The sequence below is a fragment of the Phaenicophaeus curvirostris genome, chromosome 6, assembly GCF_032191515.1.
Source record: "Phaenicophaeus curvirostris isolate KB17595 chromosome 6, BPBGC_Pcur_1.0, whole genome shotgun sequence".
Taxonomy (NCBI): Eukaryota; Metazoa; Chordata; class Aves; order Cuculiformes; family Cuculidae; genus Phaenicophaeus; species Phaenicophaeus curvirostris.
This window is the reverse complement of record NC_091397.1, coordinates 34,541,686-34,554,715: the sequence shown is the minus strand read 5'-3', so window position 1 is coordinate 34,554,715 and position 13,030 is coordinate 34,541,686. Positions and strand designations below refer to the sequence as shown.

The window sequence follows — 13,030 nt, the reverse complement described above, 5'->3', positions numbered from 1 at the left end:
AGAATGATCTTTACAAGGCAGGCAGTGAAGTCTATTGCCCACCTTAGGGACACTGGCTACACTATCTGCATGCAAGTGACCCAAATCAAAGCTCCCTTAGGTCTCATTCAGACACCCAGACATCAGCATTTATGGAAGGGGAGCCCTGGAGTTGGAACAAATTTATAGTTCTCTTGAGGACAGGAGCAGGCAGCAGTTAGTGCAAGCCATTTTGCTGAAACTAAGTGAGCCTAGCTGGATTAGTATGCATGTACTTACAATTACTTAAAGTCTGCAGCAGTGAAAGAGCCTGTGGTTGCTCTGATTCTTTCCTCCTGTCATCTTTCATGAGAGATAGCCTGACATTATTAAACTGATAGATGTGTATAACCTCTTTGATGCTGAAGTGTGATTTGTGAGTAAATGGGAACTGACATATGGTATATTAATAACTTATTTTAAGAGACTGGGTGAAAATATTCTCTTCAACTACCTAAAAGGAAGTTGTGGAGAGGAGGGAGCTGGCCTCTTCTCCCAAGTGACAGGGGACAGGAAAAGAGGGAATGGCCTCAAACTCCGCCGGGGGGGGGTTTAGGCTGAACATTAGGAAAAAATTGATTGAGTCACCTTCCCTGGAGGTGTTTAAGGGATGGGTGGACGAGGTGCTGAGGGACATGGTTTAGTATTTGATAGGAATGGTTGGACTCGATGATCCGATGGGTCTTTTCCAACCTGGTGATTCTATGATTCTATGATATACCTTTGCAAAGCATAGATGAGTTATCTTGGTAGCATTTTCTTGATGCCTCCACAAAACACACTGTAAAACTACAGTGTACAGAAAAACACGTTCAAGCCTTCTGGAATTCATTGGTTTTGCCAAAGATTTAGATTCAGTTAACCTTAGACCATCATTTAAATATTTAATATCTTCAGAACCTTTTTTCTGAAAAGAATACGGGTAATAGAGAAATATTTTCATTTGAGGAAGCAGAATGCCATTGGGATGTTACATAGCAGTGGTAAAAGAGTTCCTGAGCCTTTGGTTACAAGAAGTTACAGCATCTGCAGGTCCCACTTAAAATTAAATGGACTTCTAGATATCTGCAGATGCCCATGCAGCTTTATTCAGAGCTTTTGTATTTTTGATGCTGTGTTTTTCACAGTGCTGGGAGTATGTGGTGAGATGTGCTGGTATAACTGGGGCATCTGTCTTTGAGAAAGCTATTTCTGCTATCCCTATGCAACTTTGGACATGAAAAACTGAAGTTTTCTAACTGACATTTTCACAAAATTTATTGTATTATGCAAATTAAGCAAGAAAATGACACAAACAAGATTTCCTATTGTGTGCTTAGGTAAATAGTTCTTTTTTTCTTCTCCAGATACAAAAATTAGACTACTAAATAAGTTTAGGACTACCTTCAATTTCATGTTTGTGCTTAATTCCCCTAAATGGAAAGAAGGTGGTAGGTCATCATAATATGTATGTTCTTTATGATACATAATATATAAGTATACATAATTGAGTGCTAGTTATTCTCTTTTCTGTCTATCAATAGACCATTTCTTTGCACAGTGGTACCCGCAGATAGCATGAGCTCTCTTTGAAGGAAAAAAAATCAGGAACACGTACAGCAATAAATATTTCAGTTTCAGAATCTTTTGAGGAAACATCAGAGAGAAAGAAAATAAGATCCCAGAGGTCATTCTCTCTTCTCATATGTTAACAGCCTGACACTATTACTCTGCTATGCCTTGTCATTCATAGTGCTTTCGCAACTTTAGTTTCTATTTCTGGAATGTATTTCTAACAGTACTATTTCCAAAGCAAAAGGGTTTGCCATATAGGATTTCAGCAGGGCTGATAAGATAGGAGATACATGCTGGTTACATAGAGATTGCTCAGAAAATAAAAATAAAAAATCAATGTTACCAGTTCAAACCAGGTAGTTTTCTTTGTGCAATACTGTTCCTAGGACCAAAGCAGTACATACTGTCAGCAAATACTTTCAAATAGGCTGTTAGCAGTGATATCCCTTTTTTTTTTTTTTTGTTAATTGTTAAAGAATGACACAAGAATGAGATTCTTAAAATGCAGTCTGTTTCAGTACCATCAGTCCAACAGCTTTGGAGTATCTGCAACATTAATTGTGTGCTGGGATAGATGATTAAGACCAACCAGAAAAAAAATGGTTATTTTTGAGTTGCACATTTTATGGTGTTGGCTATTGCCATAGGTTAAGGAAGCAAAATACAACTGGGTGAATCTTATCCCTGTTCTTGATATACCTGTTTTCTGGAGAAAAGGACGATGTTGGTGTGGGAGGTGTATGTTTTTTAGATTCCTCCAAAATATCTGCCTAGAGGGCTTTAAATGGTCTCTCGCAACCTTCCAGAATAATTGAGTTTTTAATCAGAAGAGAATGAAAAGACTGTGAAAATTAATGGTTTAGGAAAATATAGGTGTTTAAATTGTATATTTAGGTATACATCTAAGCAGTTTTGGAAATTACCTTGCCTAATACTTTGTACAGCTTCAATACAGCAAAAGAAAGCAGCCAGAATACAATTCTGTGCTTATAAAGTTTAAAACAGAGGAGAATCACCATCCAAAGCATGGTAGAAAATATTAGCTATCGGACTTAGTAATATGAATAAGTGCTTGTATTTTCCAAAGAAATTAGGATTGCATTTGGATAAAAGTGAAGACTGGAAGCTTTTAGTTTGTAGCTCTTGAGCCAAAAGTAATGATATACCTGTAGCTTGATTGCCTTTCATTGGCTTCACAGGGACAAACCATAATGGGCCTTATGTCTTTCTTTAGAACATTCTGAGTAAATTTTGAAATAAGTATTTGGGGATTATTTGTCTACACAGCTCATTTTGCATTCCCTGGGAATTCCGTGGGAATTCTGCAGCTAGAAAGCCCTACTTAAAATCTGGACATTATGTACAAGAGTTTTCCTAAGTTAGTACAGGTGACGTTAACCCATGCAGGGACAGAAATGTTTTAAAGTGATAAAAATGTAAATGATCTAAAAGCTAAGATTCATAGAAAGATAAAATTGTTACCCGGGAGAAGTGACATATGTTGAGCACCAAATGCCATGCCTGTGTGATTAAATGAATGGATCTCTTTTTCAGAGTAGTAATGCCACTGCATTCATGGGGAGCAAGTACTTAGCTCCTTAGAAAAAACAGCAGATCACGCACGCAGATAAATATTGATTTAGAAGCCGGATCACTCTTCACAATCAGATTGTAAAATCTGCAGTTTTGTTATATAGTCATTTCTAAATCCTAAATCACAAGATCATTGGGGTTTGGCTTTATGTTACCTCACAAGAAACAAACTGAGGTTTTTTCATATTTCTGCTGTATTATTTGGATTCCTTGCCAGTTTCCCTTATGCTTCTTCTAACATCGCAGAGAGCTACCTGGAATGTGAAAAATAATAAAATTATTTACCTTCTCTCAGATTTCCAGGCTTTTGGTCTGAAGAAAGGCATGTTCTTCAATCCAGATCCTTATCTGAAGATTTCCATCCAGCCGGGAAAACATAGCATCTTCCCAGCGCTTCCTCACCATGGACAGGAGAAGAGATCTAAGATCATGTGTAATACTGTTAACCCAGTCTGGCAAGGAGAGGTAAGCAGTTGAGCTGAGACTTCTCTTAAAATATGGAAGTGACTCTAGCAGTATACTTTTTTTTTTTTTTCTAATTCCTTTGCTGGATAAAAAGTCGTTGACCTAACTTGATGTATTTCATGACTTCTTGCCTTAATGCAAAAGGCATAATTAGCTGCAAAGATGAATGATACATTCAGACTTACAGTATAGGTTGTACTTTGTGGATGTGATTTATGAAGTTGTTAATTATTGAAGGCAGGCATAACCCAGAACTGAAAAATAGACTTGGAGAGTGCGAAAGGCTGCTGCTAGGTTGTCATAGTATTCTTACACAGAGAGGAGGTAGTACATAAAGCAGAACAGGCATTACATGCAAATAAAAACAATCTATATAATTGAAAGGTGTCAGTGGCAATGTAAATTGAAGGCAGCTTTGGCACATTTGCCCATCACCTTGAAGAAATACTCTCCAGACTGCTGCTTCTTGTTGGAAGGGCTTAGGAGGTATTAATGAGATCTGAGAGTTCAATTGCTGCCTGCTGTTTTTAAATTACATGCGAAATGGAAACAGACAGCAAAGAATAAGGAATCTCTTTGGAATTAAAGGAGCCTGGTATAATGGGTGTGATTTACTGGTGTTCCCTATCAGACAAATATCTCCACTGCAGCAAAGAGTATAAGTAAATAAATTGACTAAATAGATTTATTCAAATTAAAATGCGGATTGTAAAGTAGTGGGGATAATTAGATCAAATTGTACAGACATGAAAGTGTGAGGGGTGGGGGGAAAGAAAGAGTAGAAATGCTACTGAATACTCCCACCTGGAGGAGGATGATCAAGGAACTGGGTACCACATCAGATTATGTGACAGGTCAGCCTATGTGGAGGAGGTTACATGGCAGGGGCAGGAGGGGATGGCCTTGAAACTAGTCTGAGAAAAAGGTCTTCTAACTGGACTTAATTAAGTGGAAGGCCCTGTCCTGAGGCATCCACCAAGCTGTAAGTTCTCTGTAACTCCAGGCATGAGATGCATCTGGTTCTCTGCATCCTGGCTCAATCTGAAGAGCTGGACCTAACACAGAGAATGAGGGAGTTGGCAGAAATCTTTCATTAAAGTGCATAAGACACAGGCCTAGAGGCAGGCAGGCACGAAGGGGAAACTTGCTGTGTGTATGTCACTCTCAGTATGTATGATTGTGGGACCTGGCAGCAAGTGTAATTGTCAGGAGCTGACACTCAAAGGAGGACCCAGGATATGGCTGTGGTCCTACTGTTCTGTATCAGCCAGTTAATTGCTGAGGTGGCATGCAGGCTGTCCTTACCTGAAGACTGATGCAACAGCTGGGCTGATGGAAGCTGAAAACAGGCTTTTTAGAAGCACTCAGTACTGGTCAGAAGTCATCTCTTGACAAAGGCAACCCTCTACCAATATAATTCATTCACCCTTTAAAGTACTTTTGCACTGCTGTAAGATAAAATAACCAAAGAGTAATGATAAAATGTCAAGGGTATCTTCTCTTCAAGTCACGTGGAATGGCTGAGTTTGTGGGCTGACATTTTTTTTCAAGTGGAGTTCGGCAGCAAGAAAAGGAGAAACAATGAAATTGCCTAATTATAGGCATCAGAAAGCAAAAGAGCACAGCTGGCTTGCAACTTCTTTGTTCAGCCCTCTGGTTTTCTTGATTGTGTGCAGGCGCACTGCTTCTGCCTTTCTGTTGCTGGTCTGTTAAGAGTCTGAAAGAGCTGAGCTGCCATTCGACACATTCTCCTTCTTCATTCTCTTCAGCTGGTATGGAGATGTTTGACTGCATGCATTTGTGTTGCAGTCTATGCATATCAGCTAGTCTGAAGTCTTTGTTTCAATACCAAAACCCCACACTTATTTCTGTTGCACAGGCAGACCTTGACCTGATTTTGTTCAACTTTGTGCCCTTATGGGACAAGGGCAGAAGGACGACTGCAAAGTGTTGCTGAATTGTGGTTGTAGCCATTCTTCTGTTCACTGTTTTCATTGATGGATATGAATATATGAGGTGAAAATTATTGATGAATGATAGCCATTTCATTAAATGGATTGGTCACTAGTTGTTTTCCCAAACAAATATTTTAGGCAGTATATTGTTTCAGAATGGTGGTTCTTTATTAAGGTTTTCTGTCGCTGCATGTAAATAGAAGCCAGATGTAGATGTTAGGGGGTTTTTCTCAGTTGAATGACATAGGCTGTTTGTTCTGGCTGCTAAGCTTGAAAGAATCTGAAATACAGAAATAAAGCTATAGAAATAGCTGCAGATGGCGGGGGGGGTGGGTTATGTGTTTTTGTTTGCCCTTGAGGAAACAGTAACGTGGGATGAAGACAAGGCTGAAGTACTCAATGCCTACTTTGCTTCAGTCTTTAATAGTAAGGAAAGTTGTTCCCTCTACGCACAACCCCAGGGGTTGGAGGAGGAGAACGAGGTTCCCACAATCAAAGAGGAGGTGGTTAGAGACTTGCTTGCCCGGCTAGATGTCTACAAGTCTATGGGGCCAGATGGAGTCCACCCAAGAGTTTTGAGGGAACTGGCGGATGTGCTTGCCAAACCCCTTTCCATTGTCTTCCAGCGGTCCTGGATTACTGGGGAGGTACCACTGGACTGGAGGCTGGCTGATGTCGTGCCCATCTATAAGAAGGGGCACAAGGCGGATCTGGGGTACTACAGGTCTGTCAGTCTGACCTCAGTACCAGGGACAGTCATGGAGCAGGTGATCTTGAGTGCTATCACGAAGCACTTGCAAGAGAGCTGAGTGATCAGGCCCAGTCAACATGGGTTCACAAAAGGCAGGTCTTGACAAACTAACCTGATCGCCTTCTATGACGAAGTGAGTCACCTACTGGACGAGGGAAAGGCTGTGGATGTAGTCTTCTTGGACTTTAGTAAAGCCTTTGACACAGTTTCTCACAGCATTCTGCTTTGGAAACTGTCAGCCTCTGGCCTGGACAGGCGCACACTCTCCTGGGTGGAAAACTGGTTGAATGACCGGACCCAGAGAGTGGCGGTAAATGGAGTTAACTCCAGCTGGAGGCCAGCGACAAGTGGGGTTCCCCAGGGCTCAGTGCTGGGTCCAGCCCTGTTCAATGTCTTTATCAATGACCTGGATGAAGGCATTGAGTGCACCCTTAGCAGATTTGCAGACAACACTAAGCTGGGTGGAAGTGTGGATTTGCTGGAGGGTAGGGAGGCTCTGCAAAGGGATCTGAACAGGCTGGACCGCTGGGCAGAGACCAATGACATGAGGTTTAACAAGGCCAAATGCCGGGACCTGCACTTGGGGCACAACAACCCTATGCAGTGCTACAGACTAGGAGAAGTCTGGCTAGAAAGCTGCCTGGAGGAGAGGGACCTGGGGGTATTGGTCGACAGCCGACTGAATATGAGCCAGCAGTGTGCCCAGGTGGCCAAGAAGGCCAATGGCATCTTGGCTTATGTCAGAAATGGTGTGACCAGCAGGTCCAGGGAGGTTATTCTCCCTCTGTACTCGGCACTGGTGAGACCGCTCCTCGAATACTGTGTTCAGTTCTGGGCCCCTCACCACAAGAAGGATGTTGAGGCTCTGGAGCGAGTCCAGAGAAGGGCAACAAAGCTGGTGAAGGGGCTGGAGAACAAATCTTATGAGGAGCGGCTGAGAGAGCTGGGGTTGTTTAGCCTGGAGAAGAGGAGGCTGAGGGGTGACCTCATTGCTCTCTACAACTACCTGAAAGGAGGTTGTGGAGAGGAGGGAGCTGGGCTCTTCTCCGAAGTGACAGGGGACAGGACAAGAGGGAATGGCCTCAAGCTCTGCCAGGGGAGGTTCAGGCTCGACATAAGGAAAAAATTCTTCACTGAAAGGATCATTTGGCAATGGAACGGTCTGCCCAGGGAGGTGGTTGACTCGCCTTCCCTGGAGGTGTTTAAGGTGCGGGTGGATGAGGTACTGAGGGGCATGGTTTAGAGATTGGTGGGAATGGTTGGACTCGATGATCCTGTGGGTCTCTTCCAACCTGGTGATTCTATGATTCTATTATTCTATCATAGATATATCTCTATAGATATACAGATAGATATATCTATCATTCTATGAAATTCAGAAGTGAAAGAATTGACTTAGTTTTGTAGGACCTAAGCACCAAAGTAAAGTCCTGCAGACTGAGAGATGATTAATTTACTTATATTAATTCATTCTGATATTCCCCCTCATGAACTTAGATGGTTGTTCTATTTTTGTAGAAACTACTTCATTTACAAGAACATTCCGGGAGCAATGGGATACCTCAGGCAATTTCTCATCCATTTCATATAATATTGATGATCACCTTCATTTCACAGGCCGTTCAAATACTGTTCAGCACAAGTTATCCTGACTTAAAGCTATTCTGCCGTTGTTTTGTTTTGCAGTACTTCGTACAAGACAACGTAAAGATGACAGGAAATCCTTAAAAAGAGAAGAGTAGTGTGTAACATTTTGACACTTTCAGCAGGGCTGCGAGTGAGGTGAAAGAGCCTTCACACTGATAATTGTTCATTGAGACAGGTTAGCCTGGGTGGCAGCTTCTGCTGGTAGACAGGGGTCATTTTGTGTTGTTTCTATATGTTTTCACATGCTCACAGAAGCACGAAATCAGATTCTGCTAAGTCAGAGTGCTGAGTATTACCCGACGTGATAATGCCAAGTAATAAGTACTTTGGGGAAGATCCAAACTAGCTACTGATGGTGCCTAAGCCTCTACAGGGTCAATGAGGAGAAGTAGGCAGCTGCAGAAAATAAAAATAACATTAGTCTTCAGACAGGGAACTTGTTGCTGCATCAGGGTTAATGGTCTTGCTTGTTTTCTTCATCTTGGCTCTGCTTTCAAACTGGTGCATTCTTTAGCTACATCTGTACTGTTAAATGAAATAGGTTAGTTCCTGGAAACCAGATGCCACTGGACATTTGAGTCTAAACCCGTAAGTTAAGAAGAGATTGTGCTGGTAGTCCACGCAGTTGCAGGAGCATAGTGGGTGAGTTGTCCGATCGCTGGTTTGAGGGTAAAATGCAAAGGAAGTCTCAGAAGTACCCACTTCCCAAATCTTCTGTACATCTAGTAGGATTGAGAAGGACGAATGTTGATTGTGTCTCTTCTAATATTGGTATAAAAAAATAGTGACACTGTTCCTATGTTATTTCATATTGAGCCAATGTATCTTCTGCCCCATTATTTGGGAAAAGCTGCTTTAAGAATATTTATCAGCAAGCGAGAAAAGTGATAGATAGCTCAGACAAGCAATAGAGATTGTCGGGGATCATAAGCAACAACGCAAAGTAGTTTAAGTAGTAGTTCACATACCTCAAGGTGGTTAGCTAGGTCTCTCGATGGTTTTGCAGATAAACTATTTCAGGCCTTTCCCTTAGACATATTTATGGTTTTTATTTCTTAGCTGTGGCACTTTGAGCTAACTGAATCTTCAGGTTTTGTTCCGTTTCTAGCTAGTAGAGAGAGAGCCTCAAGGACTGGCAGTGCGATGACTATAAAAATTGGCTGTTGCAACCATCCAGCATATTTAAAGTAGTAGGAAGTGTCCTCTGTTAAATGATGCATTGAATTTCAACACTGATAATTCTAGCTCTGGAAGAGCAGATTGCCATAAAGTGAGAGCTCAATATTAGGATGAAAACGATCTCAACTCGTCACAGCTTTGCTGCTTCTTTCTTTGCCTCAGCCTTTACAAATACTGTTAAATTACAGCTGAGGCACAAATTAATATTGTAGTGGCTGCTTTATCACTGAATGTAGCTGCATTTCACTGGTGAACTAATTGATGTGTATAAGCAGAGGTGTTCAGTACTCTGTTACAAGACCACTTAACAAATAGTAGGTAATGTGTCAGAACTGATAAGCAGAATTACAGTATTTTCACATGTGTAACTTGTACTCTCTGCACCTCAGGTAACCCACAGCCTTTCAAAAACACTACACTTGAATAAATTCTCACCTAACTTGTCTCTTCAGATTGCCAACACAAAATTAGAAGAAGGAAACGGTTGGGATCTCAAATGCCCTAGGGAGGCAGTTTGAGGGGAGGGAGGGTTTCTGTAGTGCAGGCAGTCATCAATGATAGAAACATTGGATTTGGATGCTGCCTGCAAGAATGCCAAGATCAATTGAATTCAAGTCACTGTCTGAGTTTTTAACTGGTTTTCACAGAATCACAGAATCACAGAATAACCAGGCTGGAAGAGACCCACCGGATCACCGAGTCCAACCGTTCCTACCAAACACTAAACCATATCCCTCAGCACCTCGTCCACCCGTGCCTTAAACACCTCCAGGGAAGGCGACTCAACCACCTCCCTGGGCAGCCTGTTCCAGTGTCCAATGACCCTTTCTGTAAAGAATTTTTTCCTAACGTCTAGCCTAAACCTCCCCTGTCGGAGCTTGAGGCCATTCCCTCTTGTCCTGTCCCCTGTCACTTGGGAGAAGAGGCCAGCACCCTCCTCTCTACAACGTCCTTTCAGGTAGTTGTAGAGAGCAATGAGGTCACCCCTCAGCCTCCTCTTCTCCAGGCTAAACAACCCCAGCTCTCTCAGCCGCTCCTCATAAGGCCTGTTCTCCAGCCCTTTCACCAGCTTTGTTGCTCTTTTCTGGCTAGGTTTCTGGCAAGGGCTTTAGCCCCACTAGGAGACCCATGTGTCCCGCCCTTAGCGAGAAAGCCTGGGGGTGCATGAGCCCCCCCATGATCAAAAAAACCAAAGCCCCTCTCCTCGCACCAGGCTCGGAGCCAGGTATTAATCGAATTCTTCCTCCTGGCTTCCCCCTCCTCTCTATTTAGCATTGGGATGGAGCAGAATACTACTTGTGCCCCAGAGCCCTCCATCACTTTCCCAATTGCCCTGAAGCCATTCTTGATGGCTTTGGCCTTTTTGTTTGTTAGGTCATCATTACCAGTTTGGACTACTATCAAAGGATAGTAGTCCGTCTCGTGAACCAGGGAAGGAAGTTTTCTAGCTACCTCCTTCCCTGATGCACCTGGCAAGCAGCAGACCTCTCTGTGGAGCGGGTCCGGTCTGCAAATGGGTCCCTCCATTCCTTTTAGGAGGGAGTCCCCTACAACAATCACCCTCCTCTTCTTCTTGATGGAGGATGTTTTTATCTTTTTCTGAGAATGGTGCAGCCTAGGGAAGGATTCTAGGCTGTGGGAGCCACCATCCTCATCCTCAGGGCTGGATTCCACCTGCAGCACCTGATACTTGTTCACCAGGGGGATTTGGGGCTTTGCTGTATGGGTGAGGGGAGTAGGTTTCCTTCCTCTGGCAGGAACTTGCTGCCATTCCCCATCTCTTGTAACCCCAACCTTGCAGCTTGCAGGTGGATGATGTTCGGACACTCCAGCCCCAGCAGGCTGCTGAGTTAGTGAGAGGGCCCTGCTCCACTGGTCAATCTCCCTCTCACACTCCCTGATGGTCCTCAGTCTCTTCACCTCCTCTCTTAGCTCCTTCACCATGTGAAGGAGTTCCCCCACTCGAGCGCAGCTTTCACAAGTGGGGCCAGGACCAGAGGCACGAGCCGGTGTGGGAGGGGGGCACTGCCTGCAGCCCAGGGTCTGGGTAGCTGCATGCACCCACTGTGGCTCTGTCTGGGTGGCAGCATCCACCCTGCCTGCTGCAGCACACGGAGCAGCTTTAGCCTTCTGACGGGTGGCCACCATGGTCTTCGGTGTCTTCTCTCTAGTCTCTAGGTCCTCTCTGCGCCCTGCCCGCTCAAACTGCTGCTCAAACTGCCCCGCTCCTCTTTGCCCCGCTCCTCTTTGCCCCGCTCCAGGTCGCGGTGCTCCCAGGGGCGCAGTTTAAATCTCCCGCGGTAGCTGCCGGGACCGCCCCCTCCCGTCAGGCACCGCGCGGGACCGGCGTGTGGGGGCTGTCAGGACCCCCGCCTGGGTTTTTTATTTTTCTGGGATTTTCCCGGCTCCGGGAAGCTCCCACCGCCTCAAAAAGTCCACCCCACCACAGAACTCACCGTCCTGCTGCTAGATGCTGCCGAAGAAGCATCTAGCATTTCTTACGATGCAGCTGATTACGGGCACTGATTTTGTGATCATGAATGCTGGACTGCCGTATCGTGGACTACCCAGCAGTATTGGGGCTGAAAGACACTGTCAAAAGTAGCAAGATCATGCAATGTGGGGTTTATGTTATCTCTCTGCTTCTCTTGAGGCTTTTGTGGCTGATATGATGTGTACTACATGATGTAGCACAAACACGGAGTGATACAAGCAGAGGATACTTGATCAAAGGTGAATTTTTCTAGAACAAAATTCAACCATTGAAAGTGCTTTCATATATTTGAATCAACAATATCAATTTAAACAAAAGCAATTTATATTTGATCTGATTTTGATCAAATATTCAGAGCGCTAGATACTGACATTGCTGCCATGGTCCCACAGAATACTTGAGTGATTTCAGCAGAAGTCCAAAAGTGAAAACAGCAGCAGCAACACCACACTGATTGAACTACTTATTTATTGTTTAACTTAGATAACCTTTCCCTCACTTCTGGCAGACACAAAAGGATCAGCTGAAGAGGCTTGGAAGCTTTTACACCTAAGCATAAGTCCAGTGTAGGTGCAGTGAAATCCAGATCCTGAATTCAGTATGTTTTGCCAAGAGTATCCTTGGGACTGAGTAATGCCTTGTAGGTGATAGCTTCTCTATATGACATTTCTGCACACACGGCCAGGTAAAGTGTAAAACATAGTTTGGCTACACAGAAGAGCCGTGGTTTTATAGCTGCAGTTTTTTATATATTAAGTGATGACCAAAGTATGAAAGCCCAATACAACTTCAGTTTCTTCAGGAATGGGTTACAGTGTGAAAAAATTCTGCATTTTTTTTAATGTTATTCTTCTAGAAATGCATTTTAATTACAACTTTGGCATCTAGAAGCCTATTGATCCTGTTAGTCTTGTCTGTTAGTATTCATGAGAGTCCTCAAATATTTTCAGTCTGTGCTGTGCTTATACATTTGTAGACAAGGTGTGAGAAATGAAGAAAAATCCTAACTCCTTAAGCAGCATTTGCACTCAATTTACCCAAAAGTTCTTTAAAATGTCTAATGTCTTAGGGCTGAAATTTGCAGTTAATAAAGTAAGAGACGTCTTGCAAAACTCAGAGAGAATTCATGATGACCCTGTTAACTAGTAACTCTAAATGTTGTGGGCTACATGAAGTAAATGGGAAGGGCTTCTGTTCCTTTTATCCCCTCCACAGAGATGCAGTGAATCTGAGGCAGAAATCTAGGAAGACAATTTGCTAAAGGCCCTATCCAGTTTTGAAGGAGTTCAGTAAACAGGATTGAATTGGTCTTTAGAAAAGCAACACATATTTATGTTTACCTCTTTTGCTGTAGGCAAAAAATAACATTGTGCC

At 43.2% G+C, this 13,030-nt stretch overlaps 1 protein-coding gene across 4 annotated transcripts in view; it reads left to right on the top strand.

The window, feature by feature from the left end:
- The window catches only part of HECW1 (HECT, C2 and WW domain containing E3 ubiquitin protein ligase 1), a 277,673-nt gene that overhangs the window by 178,286 nt on the left and 86,357 nt on the right, over window positions 1–13,030 (top strand). For all 4 annotated transcript variants that reach the window (XM_069859743.1, XM_069859745.1, XM_069859742.1 and 1 more), the window contains one exon: window positions 3,461–3,630. In XM_069859743.1, coding sequence (XP_069715844.1) covers window positions 3,461–3,630 — 170 coding nt within the window. The remainder of the gene's footprint in view (window positions 1–3,460; window positions 3,631–13,030) is intronic.